General features: G+C 56.9%; 1 protein-coding gene across 1 annotated transcript in view; it reads left to right on the top strand.

Annotated features, from left to right (window-relative positions):
* The first annotated feature begins 4,688 nt into the window (after window positions 1-4,688).
* MYO15A (myosin XVA) overlaps window positions 4,689-19,578 on the top strand; it is a 53,187-nt gene continuing 38,297 nt past the window's right edge. Inside the window, exons 1-12 of the mRNA XM_008566220.1 lie at window positions 4,689-5,621; window positions 5,712-7,580; window positions 9,754-9,836; window positions 10,431-10,494; window positions 11,252-11,361; window positions 11,703-11,777; window positions 12,103-12,193; window positions 16,761-16,766; window positions 17,129-17,232; window positions 17,355-17,418; window positions 18,386-18,499; window positions 19,162-19,323. Of these exons, the coding sequence (XP_008564442.1) occupies window positions 4,689-5,621; window positions 5,712-7,580; window positions 9,754-9,836; window positions 10,431-10,494; window positions 11,252-11,361; window positions 11,703-11,777; window positions 12,103-12,193; window positions 16,761-16,766; window positions 17,129-17,232; window positions 17,355-17,418; window positions 18,386-18,499; window positions 19,162-19,323 (3,675 nt within the window). The remainder of the gene's footprint in view (window positions 5,622-5,711; window positions 7,581-9,753; window positions 9,837-10,430; window positions 10,495-11,251; window positions 11,362-11,702; window positions 11,778-12,102; window positions 12,194-16,760; window positions 16,767-17,128; window positions 17,233-17,354; window positions 17,419-18,385; window positions 18,500-19,161; window positions 19,324-19,578) is intronic.

Below are 19,578 nucleotides of genomic sequence, written 5' to 3'. Positions count from 1 at the left end.
ATTGATCCAGGCTTTTCTGTGCCCCCAAGCTGGCTGGGAAAAGTCAGAGATGAGGCCAGAGGTCTGGGGGTCTTCAGGCAGTGAGGGCTCAGGATAGGCAGGTCAGAGACTCCAGTCTCTGGGCCATGCATGTTCCTCTCCGTGAATGGGCTTCTTTCCTGGGCTGGGTCTGTGTGTCCATAGATCAGGGCAGTCTCTCTGTGACTCTGTGTTGTGTCCTGGGCTTGCTTTCTGTGATCAACATAATTGTATTGTCTAAGCCTGTGTGAGAGAGAGAGAGAGAGATCTGGGCTGATTCCAGGTCAGTGTGAAGTGGCAGGTCATAGCGGCCTTAGGGCTGGAGAAGCCCCCTAAGAACCCCCAAGGTCCTTGACCCACCCCACCAGGGTAAACTCCAGGATTGGGCCCTGTCCCTGTCAGCCACCCTGTTCCCATCACTCGCCCTCCCTGGTGATCACAGGAGGGGACTTCACCCTCACTCAGGCCTGTCCCCAGGCTGCAGATCCTGGAGATGGCTCCCTATCAGGACACAGTGATCTTCCACGTTCATTTCCACAGCCGTGTAGTGCTCAACCCTGATGTGTTGTAGCAATGAGGAGTTTTGTGTACACCATTCCCCTTGTGCACACAGGATGTGTAGGACAGATTCCCAGTGGTGGATTCCTTCCTCCCATCTTTCCCCTCTCCTTCCCTCCCTTCTTTTTTTGTAACAGCTTTTTAGAGATATAATGCACACCACGAACAATTCACCCACTCAAGTGTATAATGCAGTGGTTGTAGTGTGTCTGCAGGTAGGCACACCCTGTGACCACCACAGTTCTGTTTTTCTGGAACTCTCTTCCATCAGGTTATGACCACTCTCGCTCCCCCCATCCACTGGGGCCACCTTGGTCACAGTCACCCCTGTAGCTCTAAGTGGCTACACCCAGTGGCCAGCTCTCTGTCCTTGACTAACCCAACCTTTGTGCCCATCTGCGTGGCTGCCCTGCCTTCCTCCTTGAAACACTCTTCTCTGTAGCCCCCAGGAGCCCACTCCCTCCTGGTTCTCACCACCTCCTCTGGCTGGCTTTGTGGTGGTCAAGCACAGCCTCCTTGGCCCCCAAATATGGCAGCCCCAGGCCTCTTTCCCTGGGCCTCTCCTCCCTTTGTTGTCATTTCCTGGTGTCGTCCTCCAGAACTGTGGCCTCAACACCATCTAGATGCTGATGACTCCCTAACTGATGTGGCCAGCCCCCTTGTCTGCAATGGCCTCCTGGCAACCCTGAAACTACCAAGGCAAAGCTGACTCTGGTCTCACCACCTCAGCCGGCTCTGCCTGCATCCTTCCTCACCATAGCTGCTGGCCTCTCCATGCCCCTGCTGTTCAGTAAGGAAACCTCAGAGCCACACCTGCTGCCCCCGCCCCATATAGCAAATCCTGTTGGCTCTGCCTGCCACATACGTCCAGCACCCCACCACTTCCCCACATATCCATTGCCAGCAGCCTGGTGCGGTCCCTGACACTGCTTGCCTGGGTCATCACAGAAGCCTCTACCCTGGCCTCCTGGCATTAGCCAGAAGGATCCTGTGAAGACTGAGGCAGCCCTTCTCTGCCAAAACCCTCCCAACAATGCCTACCTTGATGGCAGTCAAAGCCAAGTCCTCACTGTGGCCCTGCACATCTGCCCCCAACCTCCAGCCTCACCTCCCACCTGCTCTCCTCACTGCCCTCTGGTTGCCCTGGTCTCTCTGCCCCTCTCTCCCCTTGAGAACCGTTGTGCGCCCACAGGGCTCCCATCCTCACCTCCCACAATTCTGGGCCCCACTGTCACCACCCAGCAAGGCCCTCCCCAACCTCCTATTTAATGCTATACCCCCCTCCCAACTCCCTGGTGCCCTTCCCTGCTGAATTTCAACACACAGCACTTATCACCATCTGACCCATTATATATGTTATTTTTCTTGTTTATTGACTATCTCCCCACCTCCGTATGTAACTCCAGGAGAGCAGGATTTTTGTCTGTTTGCTTCACGGCTGCATCCCCAGTGCTTAGACAGGGCCTGGCAAACGACATGCTTTCCAGAGACTTTGAATAAATGAATGAATGAATGAATGACTCTGGCTACAGGACCCTCAGGGCCAAGGGCCAGGCTGCCTGAGGAATCCAGTGGGGGCCCTGAGCAGGGACGTGGCCTGGGCAACCTGCATCGATATATCAGAAATGAACGCCAGGGAGACCTTGGTGCCTGGCCTCTGGCTTGTCCAGTGGCTCGATCAGGACCCTCCAACCTGCAGAACTCCCTGCGGGGGCAGGCTCAGGGTCAACTTGGCTAAGTCCCAGCCTCTGCACAGTGTCTGAAGTTTCTCCCTCCTGTGTGAGGGCCCAAGCACCCAGGAGCTCAGTGGGCAGGAGGGCCTAGCGAGGAAGTTAGGCCCAGGTTCCACCCTCCCTTCCAAGCTGAATGACCTTGAACAAGTCACTTCACCTCTCTGAGTCTGAGTTTCTTCATCTGGAAAATGGAGATAATAATAGTTCCTATTTCACAGGTCTGTTGTGAAAATCCCATGAAATCATTGTGTGACATACCTGGCTGGGACCTCACTCTGGAAACTGGCTCCAGGAAAGGCAGGGGCAGGTGTCAGCATCTCTGGGCTCAGAAAGAACAACTCCCCAGCACAGAGTTTGTTTTCCCTCCAGCGGGCAGCAACTACAGCCCAGAAAGAAGAGGGAGAGTGGACAGCATAGGAGGTGATAGAAATTGTGGCTGTCCCCACAAAATTCCACATTGCAGGGCTGGCCAGTTAGCTCGGTTCGTTACGGTGCAGCCTTATAACACCAAGGTCACGCGTTCAGATCCCCATACTGGCCAGCCACTGCCCCCCCCAAATATCCACATTGCTGGAGACCCACTTCCTGCACGCTCCCCCAACACCCCTCCTCCCCCCAGGAAGCCACCTGATTGCTCTGGCTTCCATCAGCACCCCATCCCCTCCCCATGGTTGCCTGCAGCAGGTACCACCAGCCCCTGGCATGACCCCTTCGAATGGCTGGAGCACAGCTGGCTCTCGGTGAACAGAGAGGCAGACAGGGAGAGAGAGAGGAGATCTCGCCTGCTGGCATGTTCCCTGCTCAGTGCCTCTCCATTTGCCTGAGAGGCCTCTTGCTGTCCCCACTTCACAGCCAAGCAAGCCAAGACTCTGAGGGCACTCACCTGAGAGCACGGAGTTAGCAAGTGGCAGAACCAGGGCCAGAACCCTGCTACTCTGGGGCATTCTATACTAAACCTTAAATAACCAAAGAAATAGCTTTCACATCCAAAGACTAAGCAGAAGTTCAGTGGATAGAGAGCCTGACTTGATTAGAAATCTCTTCAGGCCTGGCCGGTTAGCTCAGTTGGATAGAGTGTGGTGCCAATAACACCAAGGCCCAGGGTTCAATCCCTCAACCAGCCAGCACCCAAAAAAAATAATTTCGTCTTCACTCACCCTGGCCCCCACACGTCCTGGATCCTGAGCAGACGGAAGAGGGGGAGGAGAAAGAGGAGGAGGAAAAGGAGCAGGAGCAGGAGAGATGGTTCTGAGGCTCCGGGTTCCACAGTCACTACCCTGCAAGGTCTTGCCTGCCTCCTTCCTCTGACAACTCACAGATTCTCAAAAGTGAGTCAGACTGGTCACCAACCAGACAATAGGCACATAGCCTAGGGTCAGGTGTCCAACCTCAAGCAATAAGCTGCAGCTTGTGATGATAGGAGCTATATGGCCACAGCCTACTCAGCCAGGGCAGTAAGCTCTTGTACTACCCAGCAGCTCCATCAGGTCTTGTTTCGTCCTGGTGAAGGAGACAGGGAATAGCCTATTATTCCCATTCTACAGATGAGGAGACTGAGGCCCAGAGAGGGCAAAGGGCTTTCCTGAGGCCACCCAGCCACAGTGGAAGGGCTAGGGATCAGGGCCAGGCCTGACCCCCCTCCGTTTCGGCTCCTCTGCCCTGCCCGTCTCCAGTACGGCATCACAGTGCCCCGATGGAGTTCCGCTGAGACGCCTCCACCTTGCCTTGCCTCCCAAGCTGGCAGCCTGGCTCTCCCTGATGCATTATTCAGCTCCCAAGAGCCAGCCAGCTCCTGTTACACCTACTGCAGCCCTGGGCAACTGCCCTGCCCATTTCCCTCCTCCCTTGCCCAGAACCTGGAGGGTCCGAGGTTCTCCTCCAAGGTGACTTGGTGTGGGCTTTGACCACCCCACTCTGGGCTCAAGACCCAGTTCCACTTCCGGTCCAATGCAGGGGTGATGGGTGGTTTAGGACAATGTCTTCCTCTGTGAAGCTGCAGTGGCCCAAGCGCTCCCTTTGGGGGTTGAGCCAGGGAGGCCCAGGGAGGGCCTGACCAGAGTCAGCATGGCTGTCACCATGGCAACTCTAAGGCCAGGATGTCCCCAGGCACAGGCCTCAGCAGGCTTCCCCATCCCCCTAAACAACACCCACTCACTTTCCACCACTGCTGAGGGTGAAACCCAAGGCGGCTCTAGAGGAGATGAATTATGGATCGGCCCTCCCGGAACCCTGGCCCTGTCCCTCCCCACACCACCCAGGTCAGTCCCAGCTGCTCTAAAACCAGGGAGGCCGTGAGCCCAGCCACGGGCAGGAGACCAAGCAGGTCCCCCATCTCCAAGTCGCTGAGCTTGTGACACCGGCTGGGAGCAGGAGGCCACCATGGCAAAGGAGGAAGATGAAGAGAAGAAAGGCAAGAAAGGGAAAAAGGGGAAGAAGGCGCTGGAGCCGGAGAAGCCCAAAAGGAGCCTGAAGGGGACGTCGCGGCTGTTCATGGGCTTCCGCGACCGCACGCCTAAGATCTCCAAGAAGGGCCAGTTCCGGAGTGCGTCGGCCTTCTTCTGGGGCCTCCACACTGGTCCCCAGAAGACCAAACGCAAGAAGAAGGCCCGCACGGTGCTCAAATCCACGTCGAAGCTCATGACGCAGATGCGCATGGGCAAGAAGAAGCGGGCGATGAAGGGCAAGAAGCCGTCCTTCATGGTGATCCGCTTCCCGGGCCGGCGAGGCTACGGCCGCCTCCGGCCGCGCGCCCAGTCGCTCAGCAAGGCGTCCACGGCCATCAACTGGCTCACCAAGAAGTTCCTCCTCAAGAAGGCCGAGGAGTCGGGCGGCGAGCAGGCCACGGTGGACGCCTGGCTGCAGCGCTCAGGCTCCCGCGTGGGCTCCCGCAAGCTGCCCTTCCCGTCGGGCGCCGAGATCCTGCGGCCCGGAGGCCGGCTCCGGAGGTTCCCCCGCAGCCGCAGCATCTATGCGGCGGGCGAGCCGGTGGGCTTCCTGCCCTTCGAGGACGAGGCCCCGTTCCGGCACTCGGGCTCGCGCAGGTCGCTCTACGGGCTCGAGGGCTTCCAAGACCTGGGCGAGTATTACGACTACCACCGCGAGGGCGACGACTACTACGACCGGCAGTCGCTCTACCACTACGAGGCGCAGGAGCCCTACCTGGCCGGCTACGGCCCCTACAGCCAGGCCCGGCCGCCGTACGGCGACTACCACTATGGGTACCCGCCCGAAGACCCCTATGACAACTACCACGCTGACTACTACGGCGGCTCCTTCTACCCGGGGTACACCTACGGGTACGGCTACCACGATTATGAACCCCTGTATGCTCCTCCGTCAGGGTATGAGTCCCCGTCTGCGTCCCCGTTGGGGTATGAACCCTTGTACGCGCCCCCTTCTGGGTACGAACCTCCGTATGCACCCCCTTCGGGGTACTCGTCTCCCTACAGCTACCCTGATGGGTACCAGGGCGAAGGGAACCCATACAGCTACTACCTGGACCCCTACGCACCTTATGACATGCCATACCCGCCCTACGAGCTCGCGCACTACACTCCCTACGACGTACCCTACTTGGATCCCTACGGGGTCCCCTACACCACCCCCTATGCCGAAGGCATCAGTGGCGGGGAGGGTGAGGCCATTTATCCCCCTGAAGTGCCCTATCTCTCCCCGGAGGAGTCGGCCTTTGCGTACCCCTGGGTGCCACCACCCATACTATCGCCCCACAACCCATACGCCCACCCCATGGATGACATTGCAGAGCTGGAGGAGCTGGAGGAGCCGGAGGCGGCGGGCGGAGAGCGGCAGAACACCTCCTTCCGCCTGCCCAGCGCCGCCTTCTTCGAGCAGCAAGGCATGGACAAGCCGGCCAGGTCCAAGCTGTCCCTCATCCGCAAGTTCCGCCTCTTCCCGCGGCCCCAGGTGAAGCTGTTTGGGAAGGAGAAGTTGGAGGTGTCCCTGCCACCCTCCCTGGACATCCCGCTGCCCTTGGGGGATGCAGACGACGAGGAGGAAGAGGAGGAGATGCCCCGGCTGCCCACGGTGCCCTACGGCCACCCTTCCTGGGGCTTCCTCACGCCGCGACAGCGCAACCTCCAGCGCGCCCTGTCGGCCTTCGGCGCCCACCGGGGCCTGGGCTTCAGCCCCGACTTTGGCCGCCCCCCGCCTCGCCCGGCCACCTCTCTGGCGCGGTTCCTCAAAAAGACGCTGTCCGAGACAAAGCCCGTCCCGAGGCTCAGGGGCAGCCAGACGGCCCGCGCTGGAGGCCCCGCCGNGCTCCCGCGCGCGTGGCGGCGCCTCAGCGAGCCGCCCACGCGGGCCGTGAAGCCGCGCATGCGCCAGTCCTTCAGCCGGCCGCCAGGCGCTGGATCCTGGCTTGCCGCTGCGTCGCTCCTGCAGCACCCCGAGAACGCGCAAGAACCCGAGGACTCGGAGACACCCTGGACGGTGCCTCCACTGGACCCCAGCTGGGACGGGGACGTGCCTGCCACCCAGCGTCCACCCTCTCCCTGGCCGGGAGGTGCAGGCAGCCGCCGAGGCTTTTCCAGGCCATCCCCAGTACCCCAAAACCCTTTCCTTCAGCACCTGGGCCTTGTGCCAGCCTCCACTCCCCAGCCTGAGGACCCAGCTGCCAACTCAACCAGAGTCTTCCTGAGCAGATATCATGACCCGGGGCCTGGACAGCTCAGCAAATCTGCTGGCGCGAGCCCTGAGAAGCCTGAAGAAGAGGCTGCCTTGGGGGATCCTCAGCCACCAGCAGAGCCTGAGCTCCCCGCCTTGAAATCCCCCAAGGATGCCCCCACAAAGCAGAAGAAGTTAACACTCAGCCTCTCGCACCCACTGGCTGCACGTAACCAGACGAGGGCCACATGGCCACCATGGCGCCTTTGGGGGACATCACCAAGAGCTCCAGCCCCCTTGGCACCCTCTGGGGTCCCGGCGCCCCTGCCCAAGGCGGGCAAGCAGCGTCAGGCAGGCCCTGGGCGTTTTGCTGTGGTCATGCCTCGGGTGCAGAAGCTGAGTTCCTTCCAGCTCATTGGGCCTGCTACCTTGCAGCGCCCTGTCCAGATGACCCAGGACCCCGAGCCCAGTCCCGAGCCGCGAGCCTGGAGCCTGAGCTGGTCCCACCTCTGGCTGCCAGCCCATGCCCACCGTCCAGGGCCACGAGTACACACCCGCCCCCAGTCCTGCCGTCTGGGTCCCGGAGCCACCTGCCTGTCCCTCAGGGGCTCTTGGGAAGAGGTTGTCCCCAAAAGCTGGCAGAAAAAGGTATGGGGACACAAGTCAGAGGGAGGGCTTGAGGGTTCTGGCTTAAGAAGCAGGGCAGGAGATGGCCTGAGGAGCCCTGTCAACCGGGTCAAGCTGCTGCCTGCTTGGGTCTCAGTCTCCCCATCTGTTAGTTGGGGAGAATAGCTTGGGCCTCCCAGAGCCTCTGGAGGGCAGAACAAGGGGATGCCCAGCACAAGCAGGCACAGGATAGAGATGTGAGAAGCTGCTCCTAGGTCACTTTTGGGAAGGGATCTTTGTCAGTCTCAGCCTGGACCCCAGCTAGCCCTGCCATGGTCTGATCTGGGTGGCTTGGCTTGTCTGGCCCCAGCAGCCCCTAGAGATTCTGGCAAAGCAGAGTGCAAACCTGCAGGACTTGTCTCTCTGCCCTGTTCCACCCTCACATCCATGTCCCTGCTGTTCCTCTTGACTCCTACTGACTTTCCCCCAAATTGGAGTCATCTCTGTCTCCTCAGGGCTCCTGCTCCCCTTTATAGTTCCCTGAGCTGCAGGGTTCTGGATTAGATGAGGGTGAGGGGCTCAGGACCCAACCTTCTGGCCTCCTCATTACAGAGTGGGGAGACTGAGGCCCAGAGGTCACACAGTGGATGGGGGCTGAGCCAGGAATCTGGGCTCCCTGTGGGGCGGGCAGGGCAGGCAGCCTGTCTGATGGATGTCCAGCTCATGCCTGGCTGCCACACTCATGGCGGAATGCGAGCCTGATGCTGTGTGGCCCTCAGCAGAGGTGGATGGTCACCGGAGCCTCCCACCGGAAGCCTAGGGTGGGCGGGGCAAGCAGGGGTGGCAGGTGCTTCTCAGCCTCTGCAGACGGTGCCCGGTGGAGCAGGCAGCCAGCCGGGCCCAGCAATGGCAACAGGAGCGGCCTGGCTGCTGGGAGGGCCCTGGCCTCGGCGGCGGGTGCCCCGCGCTGTGTGGGCTGCAGCATTGCGGGAGCGCAGTGCAGGACGCCCAGGGGTGAGGGGCAAGGATGCCTGGGCTCTCCTCATGCTGGAATACGTGAGTGGCTGAATTATTCAGGGTCTGTGGCCGCTGGTGAGCACATGGGCAGATGGGTGGGCTGGAGGCCAGAGCTGAAAGGGTGATACTCGCTGTGCCCTACTTAGGCACGTGGCTCCCTCCTGGTGTCCCCTTTCCTCACCTTCTCAAGGAGGGGTGTGGCTGGGATCAGAAAGGCTGAGGGTATATACTTGTGTAGTCACAGTCATGTGGATCCCATACAGGCCTGTGTGCCCAGATGTGTGTACAAACATGTACCACAGCCAAGCAAATGAAGCGTATGTGTGCATGAGCCAAGGTCTGAGCAGATGGGATATCTGTGGGGGTCAGAATTATTTGCCCACCCTCTGCATGTGTGCACACACGCATGTGTACATAGACAGGAACAGGGGAGACCCTGTAGCCCAAAGGTGGCATTGCAACTTCCATTCTCGAGATCCCCAGGGTGAGGAGGGCCCCAGCTTTTTGCCCGCACATATCCCTCCTGCCAAGTGGATGTTGAGGGTGTGTGTTTACTAATGTCTATGCCCCCTGCCAGACCCCACAGGTGTGCATGTGTGTTCACAGGCATCCTGCAAGATCACGGGTGTGCGTGGGAGTTGTATGAACTGCACATGCCCTTGTGTGTGGGTTCGTGCAAGTGTGACCACATGCTTGCCCCGGGATGGGTGCAGGGGTGCAGTGCTGAGATGGTCTACTGGAGGCCCCAAGCACCAGGAAATGAGTGTTCATTAAGTCATCATACAAGCGAACTTGTGGGGTCTACTGGGAAGAAGAGTGTGGCACTGGGAGAGCTGAGGTTGGGAGGGAGCAGGCACACGTGTGCATGTGTGTGTATGTGTGTGCATGCATACACTCACCCCCCAGAGCAGGACACTTGGGAGCTCATGGACATACCCACCCCAGAAATGCTCAGTCACTGAAGTCAGGTGTGTGTCCATGTGCGTGAGGGTTGCATGTACTTCTGTGGGCCATGGCGTTCTGTGGCTAGGAGGCCTGTCGGACCCACCCAGACTGGCCTTGGGGTTCCCTCCCTGACATCAGGAGCAGGTCCCAGGTGTGCCCAAACCAGGGGCTACCTGTGGGATACCCTCCAACCTGCCAACCACAGCCTTTCTCTCTCTCTCTCTCTCTCTCTCTCTCTCTCTCTCACTCACAGATGCACTCCATCCGCAACCTGCCATCCGTGCGATTCTGTGAGCAACGCAGGGAGGATGGTGTGGAAGACATGACGCAGCTGGAGTGAGTGTGTGGGGCCGGCGGGGTCCTCACGCTCCCAGCCAGGGAGCTTACTCCTACCAGAGGTGCCTCTCACCTCACAGAACATTTTTAGAGCCTCAGTTTCCCCATCTGCAAAGTGGGTGTCATGAAGGCCGAATGTGTGCACATCAAAGCTCTGTGAGTCAGATGGGCCTTGGTTCAGATCCCAGCACTACCACATACCAGCTGGGGGACCTTGGGCAAATCACTTCACCTCTCTGTGCCTCAGTTCTCATCCACAAGATGGGCAGGTGTGGCTCTTGTTGTTAGGGTGCTGGCACATTGGAAGTGCCCCAAACGTGAAGGCTGTGCTGATCAACATCATTATCCAACTGCAGTGACTCAGCTCTCACATCTGCTAGCTAAGAGCATCTTCCAAACCCCCAGTGAAGTAGGCACAATGATTATCATACTCATTGGACAGATGAAGAAACTGAGGCTCAGAGAGGTGAAGTAACTTGCCCAAGTTCTCAAGACTGGTTGGTGTCAGAGACTGGACTTGAACTCAGGCCTGTCTGACCAAGCCACTAGCTCTGGTCCTGGGGGTGCTGATAGCCCCTCTCCATGCCCTTCCAGAGACCTCCAGGAGACCACTGTGCTGTCCAACCTCAAGACCAGATTTGACCGGAACCTCATCTATGTAAGTCCAGGGGCTGGGCCAGGGTAGACTCCTCTGGGAGTCGGGTGGGAAGCACATTTCTCCTGCTAGGCCCAAGACCTGTGGCCTTTGGCTTCAATTCTGGGATTCTGCCGTTTCAGCCTAGAATGCTAGAGCCTACAAACTCTGAAATCTGAAGTTCTAAACACAATGGTGTCTTACAACGGTATATGCCAGAGGCAGAGACCTGGAGACACAGAATCCAGAAATGTGTGACCCCCACTGGGGACAATAGATAATGCTTTCCAGAGTCCTAGAATTCATAGACCTGGATCCCATAGTGGGGATGGCCAAGGGGTGGAAGGGAGCCCCTGACCCCAGAATAACAAAACAGAGGGCCAGAGGCCCAGAGCCACAGTGCTGAAGGCAGGAATACCCAGAAGGGCTCTGGCCACTTCAGGATCCCCTGGGCTCCCCACTCCAGGCAGTGGAGGTTTGACCTCAACGTGGTGCAAAAGCTCCTGGAGGCTGAGCTCGAGTATGAATAAATGAAGGAGGCAGCAGCCTGCATGGCTGCCTTTGCAGGATCATGGCTATGCCTGGTGTAGTACCTGAGATCCCACTGTTAGAAGACATGACCCACCAAGTGTTAGAGGGCAGTAGGTGGGAATACTGAGGCCCGGCAGCCAGCCAGACACCTGTTCCGATGGAAATGGGGATCCAGACTCCCAGAGTAGGGGAGGAAGAGACACAGAGGGCTGTGAGGAGCCATAGCACTGACGCCGCATCTGCCCAGCAGACATACATTGGCAGCATCCTGGTGTCAGTGAACCCGTACCGAATGTTCGGAATCTATGGGCCAGAACAGGTGCAGCAGTACAGTGGACGGGCCCTGGGAGAGAATCCCCCGTGAGTGTCTCCAAGACTGGGGGAGGGGCTTCCTGGGGTCTCCTGGGTCCCTCTCTGAACTTGGTGAGTGCCTGGGTGCCCTCAGCTTTGGGTCAGAGCTGATGGCAGTGGGCAACCTACTTGTTTAGCCTAATGGTCTCTCTCCAGGCCTGGCCATGGCGCTCTTTGGAGGCTCAGGACAGGGGTGGGAGCAGTTCCCCGAGAGGGTGAAGGGTGGAGCAGGATTGGCTGCTCAGCTGCACAGTGATTCCCCCACCACCACCACTACCCAACCCCTGGAAGGCTTGGGAGCACAGAGGCAAGAGATGGCCCCAATGACGCCTAGTGGCCTGTCTCCCCAGGCACCTCTTTGCAATTGCAAATCTCGCCTTCGCCAAAATGCTCGATGCCAAACAGAACCAGTGCATAATCATCAGGTGAGCCAGGCTGCGTTTACATGGCAGATGAATGGGGGAGACCTCAGGCAGCAGGTTCTACATCCAGCCGGTCTGCTCTGGGACCTAGGGAGATCACTCACATTTCTGGGCTGGGCCACCACCCCTGTCCCCTTGCTTCATGGTGGGGTCAGGGCAGACCCAGAAGAGTAAGTGAAAGGTTGAAGCTCATTCTGCCCCTTTGCCTGGTCAGTGGAGAGAGCGGCTCTGGCAAAACTGATTGTCCCCTTGCTTCATGGTGGGGTCAGGGCAGACCCAGAAGAGTAAGTGATAGGTTGAAGCTCATTCTGCCCCTTTGCCTGGTCAGTGGAGAGAGCGGCTCTGGCAAAACTGAGGCCACAAAGCTGATTCTGCGCTACCTGGCTGCCATGAACCAGAAACGGGATGTTATGCAGCAGGTGAGTCTATCTGGCCATTGCTTGGTGGATCTGTCTCCTCAGGACTCGTGGCCAGGTGCCCTTGCCTAGCACACCCCATGGGCTCCCTAAGAGGCAAGGCTCCCTAGCCTCACTTGAAGGTGGGGAGGCTGAGTTCCAGAGGGGTTGGACCTTGTTGAGGGCTGCCCTTTCTGCCTACTCCCCACTACCCAGGGAAGCACTTGGGGAGGGGGCAGATCCCTCCTGCCTGTGTTTCTGCAGCAGCTCTGGATTCCAGCCCTCCCAGGCCACATGGGCAAGGGGAGTCACCCATCTTGCCTGCCTGGCCTCACCTTCCTGGTATGGCCCCAGGGCCACCAGATTCTAGCACCCAGAGGCTGTGCAGCTCCGCAGCCCCTAAGTTGGTGAAGAGTCAGGACAGGCCTGAGCATGGAGATGGGGTGGGGTGCAGAGGGATGGGGCGTCAGAGGACACTGAACCAGGGTCTGTGAAGGATTGGAGGCTTGCTGAACCTCAGAGTGCTTAGTCCTCCAAACCTGAGAATGTTAGAACCTCATCCATTTCCTCAATAAAGGTTTACTGAGGACCTGCGATGGGCCAGGCCCAGGCTAGGCACTGGGGAGGAAGCAGGAGCAAATTGCACAGACTCCCTCATGGGAATTCCTTCTCATGGAGAAGGCAGAAAGAAAAATATATATATACACACAAACATGTGTATATATAGATGTATACAGTATTTGGGTGTGTGTGAAAGGGTGGTTAAGTTGTGGAGAAAAAAAAGCAGGGAGGGGATGGGGAGTGTGAGGTGTAGTTGTAGGCGTTGTGGGTCAGGTAGGCTGGACTGAGAAGGGAGGGAGTGGGTTCTGAGGTGAGGGGGGGAGCATGTGCAAAGGCCCTGAGTGTGAGCGGGTTTTGTGTGTGGGCTGCTTGGGCTGGTAATGTGGCAGCATGGAGTCCAGGCAAGGGAGGGCAGGACTCAGGCCAAGGGAGGTGGCGATGTGCCAGGTCAAACCCCACCAGTGACTTGCAGGACAAAACTGGGATATGAGAGACGGGGATGGTCCAAGGGCGACCCCAGGTGTTTGGTCCAAGCTGCAGGCAGCATGGAGGCAGGCAGGTCTGTGGAGGAGCCAGGCTAAGAAGAGGTGTCTGCTGGGTGTGCACACAGAGAGTGCGGGTAACTGGTGGAAGTGCCAGGAGTCTGGAGCTCAGGAGAAGGCAGGGCTGGCCCGCCAGCTCAAACTCCAGAACCATGGACTTCCCCAACCCTGGGGCCCATGAAGGTCTGCAAGTGGTGACAATGTCCCAGCCAATGGCGATCTTGGCAGCGCGATCCTGGGGGCATTGAGCAGGGGCTGCTTATCCCTCTGGGCAGTGGGTCGGCCCAGGCTGTGCAGTCAGGAGAGGCCCAGCCTGGCCCAGCCCTTCTGATGCCTGCTTTCACCTGCCAGCTCCTCCCGTCCTAGACTGGGCCTCCAGGTAGCCAACCAGATCACTCCTTTGCTCCAGGCAGGGTTTTCAAAGTCTTACAAATCAGACTTCTGGAAGGACAGGATAGGTAGGCAGTGAAAGAGATAAACGTGCCTCAAACACCTTTTCTGTGCCAGGCGCAAAGCGCCAAGCGCCTTCAGTCATCATCATACCAGAGCCTCACAGCAGCACTGGCAGGTAGGTATGTTTGTGTCCATTTACAGATGGGGAAACTGAGGCCTGGGAGGGGTGATGACTTGCCCAATGTCTCAAAGTGGAGAAGCTGGGATTTGCAGCCCATGGCAGAAAGCTGTCAGGGAGAATGGGCAGAGCCATGGTGCGTGGCTAGGTCTGGGAGTTTCAGTGCCAGGCACACAGTAGATGGGAGGACATGCCTGCCAGCTGTGATGACTATGGGGCTCCTTTCCTAGCCACGGCTCTGCCTTGTTCTGTAATCAGACGGTCCAGATCTAGAGTCCATTTTAGGCATGGCTGGATTCAGTGTCTTAAACAATGTCCCTCATCTGTGGCTTCATCCTCCCCTGTGTATGGGCATCATCTTCAGCCTGTCTCCCATTGGACAGCAGGATGACTCACACCTCCAACACAGTCTCAGGGATCCTTCTCATTGGACAGGTTTTGGTCATGTGTTCTGAGTGGAACAAATCGTGTAGCACAGGGAATGCTGTGCCCTGACTGGTTGATACCTGGGCCACAGGCTCCACCCCTTCCATGTTCACCCTCTCTGGCCAGTCAGTCATGCCCTTGGTTGCATGCCCTACCCTTTGCTGGGCTCTAGGAGCAGAGAAGCAGCCAACGTGCCCTCCGGTGCCCTCAAGGGGCTCCTTGAGTAAGGGGCAGTACAGGGGAAAGCCCAGGCAGACCTTGACTCATTTGAGCAACCACAGGGCAGCCCGTTCCTTTCCAAACAGTGGTGAGTAGGAAAAAACAAACTCAGTTTCTCCCCCTATACTCTCACAACATGCTTCTGACACCAGTTGTGTGGGGATTTCTCCCTACCAGCAAGCAAGCAAGCAAGCAATGAGTTTTGCAGCAGACACCAGCTGGGTGTCCTCCAATTCAATTCCAATGCTATCAACCTGGAGATAGTGTCAGATCACACAGGTTGAGGGCTTAGTCCCACAAGACTGAGCCCCACTTCCAGTGCTGATCGCAAGTCCGAGGATATTTCGCCTGTACTTCTGACCAATCCTCTATAAATTAGGTTTCCTATGACCGTCTCCTGGGGTTTGATTAATTTACTAGAGCAAGTCTGGCCAGTTAGCTCACTTGGAAGAGTGTGGTGCTGGTAACACCAAGGTCACAGATTTGGATCACCATACCAGCCAATTTTCAAAAATAAATAAATAAATAATAATAATTTGCTAGACCAGCACACAGAACTCAGGGAAACACTTAATTTACGTTACTTGTTTATTACAAATAAACAGCCAGATGAAGAGATACACAGGGCAAGGTCTGGAAGGGACCCAAGCATAGGAGCTTCTGTACCCGTGCTGGGCATGTGGATGTGTTTTTGTTCACCTTCCTGGAAGCTCCTGTTCTTTGGCTATCAGCAAGCTCCCCTAACCCAGTCCTTTTGGGTTTTTATAGAAGCTTCCTTATATAGGCATTGGCCATTGATCAAGTTAACCTTCAGCTCCTCTCCCCTCCCCAGAGGTTGGGAGATGGGGCCGAAAATCCCAACCCTCCAGTCCTACCTTGGTCTTTCCCGAGACCAGCTCCCATCTTGAAGTTACCTAGGGGTGGCCAACCATCAGCCAACTCACCAGTGAACAGAAAGGCACTTATCACTTTGGAGATTCCAAGGAATTTAGGACTTGTATGCCAGAAGACTGGGACAAGACCGCATATATATTTCACAATATCACAAATGGACACAGTATTTCCTGAACTAAATGGGATGGTGAGTGTGAACAAATGGTGGGAACTGGTACCATCCCCAAGATTACAGGTATTATTTCTGCAGTGACTGGGCCTCTGCTGCTCCTCCCCTGAGAATTTATCCTGAGGAAATGATTCAGCCAAAGAAAAGGCCATGTACACAGCAGGTACACACTGGGCACTGTGCTGCTCGTGATCCCACTGTCACAGGCTCTGGAGTCCCTGGGCATGTAACTTCACCTGTCTCAGTTTCTAATCTGTAAAACGGGCAATATTAGTACCCACCTCACAGGATCATTAACAATAGTGTAATGAGGGCGATGTGTCTGACACACAGTGGGAGCTGTGATCGGTGATGGTCACCTGTGTGCAGCACTGCTCGTGAGATGCTATTCCCTTTTTAATCCATTCAGCAGATATTTTTTAGAGGGCCTGCTATGCGACACAGGACTTAAAGGTGCACAAACACTAGGTTCCTGCCTTTGGGGCTGACACTCTAGGGGGGGAGACAGACGATACCCAAGAAAATAGACAAGGAGACAAGAGTTTGTCAGTGGTGCTGGGGGCTACAGAGGGAGAGAATTCCAGTGGTCCCGGGCGTGGGGGCAGATGGTGCAGATGCTGAGAGCATCAGCTTCCCGGCAGAAGGGATGGTAGGTGCAAATGCCCAGAAGCAGGAGTGTGCCTGGGTGTGGCGGGAACAGCAACGAGAGCCAGACAGTGCACAACAGAAGAGGAGGAGGTGAGGCCAACCGGGGCTGGGCCATGCAAGGCCTTGGGGGTCACAGCGAGGACTTGGCTTTGAGCCTGAGTGAGGTGGGAGCCGTGGGTGGAACATGACCTAAAGGACCTCTTTGTTGGCTGCATTGAGAACCCCTGGAGGGATCAAGAGCAGGGGCAGGCAGGAGGCTCAGGGGATCAGTGGCTGGTGGTGGCCATGCGGGTAGGGGAAGAGGACACCCCTAAAGCCTTTTGGTAGGTAGACCCAGCAGACTCTTGGGGGTCACACTGCAGTTTCCAAGCCCAGATACCTGGGGTCTCTGAGGCTTATGAATTTGAACTTCAGGGGTCAGGGTCGGGGGGCAAAGGGGTCCACCAATCTGTCTGTGGTCTGAGGCTCCTGGTCTCCTGGGGAGAGGTGGCCAGTCCTGCTGGTGACCTGCTTCTGTTCTCGTCCCTTTCTCCTTTTCCTCCCTCTTGGGTACTCCTAAAGATAAAGGTACTTGGAATGAGTGTGCGTGTGTATGCATGCTCCTGTGTGGACGGCAGGATGGGAAGGAAGATGCATCCAAAGGCCTGTCCTTGTGGTCAGGGGCTGCTGTGTGAGGGGCCCCTGGGACTGTGGGAGGCCAGAGGGCTAGGAGGGGGTAGCATGGGTCTTGCAGTGTGGGAGTTGGGCAGCATGGGGTGGGGAGTATTGGGGAGACCCCCAGGTTCTACAGGGAGCCCACATCCAATCGCCCCTCACAAAGTGGGGTCTGTGGGGAGGCCTGTGTCTGAGAATCCCCAGCCATGCCCCTTGACCAGGTCCCTAGAACAGTGCCCAGCTCCCCAGTTCCCACATCTTCTTCTGGGGTCCAGATCCTAGAGGCAACACCCCTCTTGGAGTCCTTTGGTAACGCCAAAACTGTCAGGAATGACAACTCCAGCCGCTTTGGGAAGTTCATGGAGATATTTCTGGAAGGGTGAGTGGGACAGTGGAGGGTCTCCCAAAGGCCTTGCAGTGTCCTCCATGTCCCACCACAGCCCCTCAGGACCACCTGCCCCCCACCCCCACCCCGTGAGCTGACTGTGCTTCCCACCCCAGGGGCGTGATCTCTGGTGCCATAACCTCCCAGTACCTGCTTGAGAAATCCAGGATTGTGTTTCAGGTGGGCCATCCCCTCCCAGACCTGTGTGTTGGGGTGGGGCGGAGTTGGAGCGGTACAGATGCTCAGAGCTTAGCACCTGGTGGGGCTGAGTAGATGTCGAATTAGTGAGCAAGTACACGCATAGGTGTGTACATGTGCCTTGTCACCTCCCTCCACCCCCTACAGCCACCTTGGCTCCTCCTGCCCCAGAGTACACCATGCATGTTCCCATTTCAGGGCCTTTGCACCTGCTATCCCTTCCCCCAGCACTCATCCCCCAGACACCTGCATGGCCAAACCCTTGACTCCTCCACGTCTTCTCTGCAATGTCACCTGCTCAGGGAAGCTGCCCCATTTAAACACAGCCCCTCTCCACCCCCCAGTACTCACTTCCCCACCCCTACTGCTTTCTTTCTCTCTAGAGTACTTTTCAACATCTGATATATTTTGTTTTAACCAGTGATTTTCTGAGTGTGTCTCGCCAGCTAACAGGTGGTTTTATGAGGTCTGGGGCTTTTGAATACCTTGTTCCCTGCTGTGTCCCCAGGGCCTAGACAGGGCCTGGTGCAAGGGAAGTGCTTGGCCAAGCTGCTGAGCCTACCATCAGGAGGCCTGTGTGTCCCTGTACTGGCCAGCTGCCAAAAAAGAGGAGGCCTTGAGTGTGCACATCTGGGCTACAGACACGTGTATATAGGCATGTGTGACTGGTGCACATGAGAGAAGACGAGTGTGTTTCTCTTATTTCTCCAAACAAAGTAAAATCCCACCTGGAGCCCCTCAACTACCAGTCATACCAGGGCCCCTCTGCTCCTGCTCCCACCCTCAGCTGGTGCCAGGCTAGGAGCCTCGCTCAACACAGGTGCCCAGTCTCAGCTGCAGGCATGTGTGTGTGTGTGTGTGTGTGTGTGGACATGCCTGGGCCTTGTGTGTGTCTTGGGGTCACCTAGGAGGCGGCTCCCTTTTATACACCCACACACCCACCCTGTAGGCCAAAAATGAGAGGAATTACCATATCTTCTACGAGCTGCTGGCTGGCCTGCCTGCCCAGCTCCGGCAGGCCTTCAGCCTGCAGGAGGCCGAGACCTACTACTATCTGAACCAGGTGAGTGCCAGCAGTCATCCAAGGGACCCCAGTCCTGGTCCTCCTTCCCCATCACCCCTGGGTGGGCCAAGGGAGCCGAGTTATGGTGTCTGAATGGTCAGCAAAGGTGATGGAGGTTTGAGTAGGCAAGTTTGAGTTTAAGGTGTTTTATCACAACAAGGAAGGCAGGAGTCTTCAAGATCCAGAGTGGGGGTAGGAGAAATCTATCTGACTGTTCATTTCTCTGAAGCCTAGAACAGGACCAGTCAGCCTGGGGCTGACTACATGTTCTCTCTCTGTGCCTCAGTTTCCTCATCTTTAAAATGGGGACAACATAGTACCACTTTGCAGGGATGTAGTGGGGCTTAAATGAGGAAATGCATATAAGGAACTTAGCTCAGGGTCCGTTGTGGAGTATATGGTCAGTAACCATCAGCTACTGTTCTCATTTTTGTCATCACTGGGCTGTGGCAAAGGTTAACAGGTAATAAACCCCTGCCACATGTTGCACTTAGTCTAGGATGCCTGTCCTCAGCCCCGCTCAGAGGTTCCTGGCCCATGACAGCAGAACCAGAGCTTGAGTGATCAGCTCAGGCCACACCACCGGTCAGGGCAGAGCAGGGACATTGAGGGCTCCCAGCCCCCACCCAGGGTCCCTACCCCCATCCCCTGCCTTCGCCCAGGGTGGGAACTGTGAGATCACCGGGAAGAGTGACACAGATGACTTCCGCCGGCTTCTGGCCGCCATGGAGGTTCTGGGTTTCAGCAGCGAGGACCAGGACAGCATCTTCCGCATCTTGGCCTCCATCCTGCACCTGGGCAATGTCTACTTTGAGAAGTATGAGGTGAGTGGACGCCACAGCCTGCCATAAGCGCTGGCACCCTCTGGACATGAGCCACCTTTTCAGAGGCTTGAGATGCCCCCTTCAGGGCTCTTTCAGGTTTCACTGTACACATATCATTTGTTTTTTCCCTCTGGGATTATTCATCTTTTTCTTATTGATATATCAGAATTTTTTATGTATGCTAATGAATCAGTCCTTTGTCTCTGATATGAATCTTAAATATAGTCATGTGCTACATAGTGACATTTTAGTCAA

The sequence above is a fragment of the Galeopterus variegatus genome, unplaced genomic scaffold (assembly GCF_000696425.1).
Source record: "Galeopterus variegatus unplaced genomic scaffold, G_variegatus-3.0.2 Scaffold229, whole genome shotgun sequence".
Lineage (NCBI taxonomy): Eukaryota > Metazoa > Chordata > Mammalia > Dermoptera > Cynocephalidae > Galeopterus > Galeopterus variegatus.
This window is presented reverse-complemented; position numbering and strand designations above follow the sequence as displayed.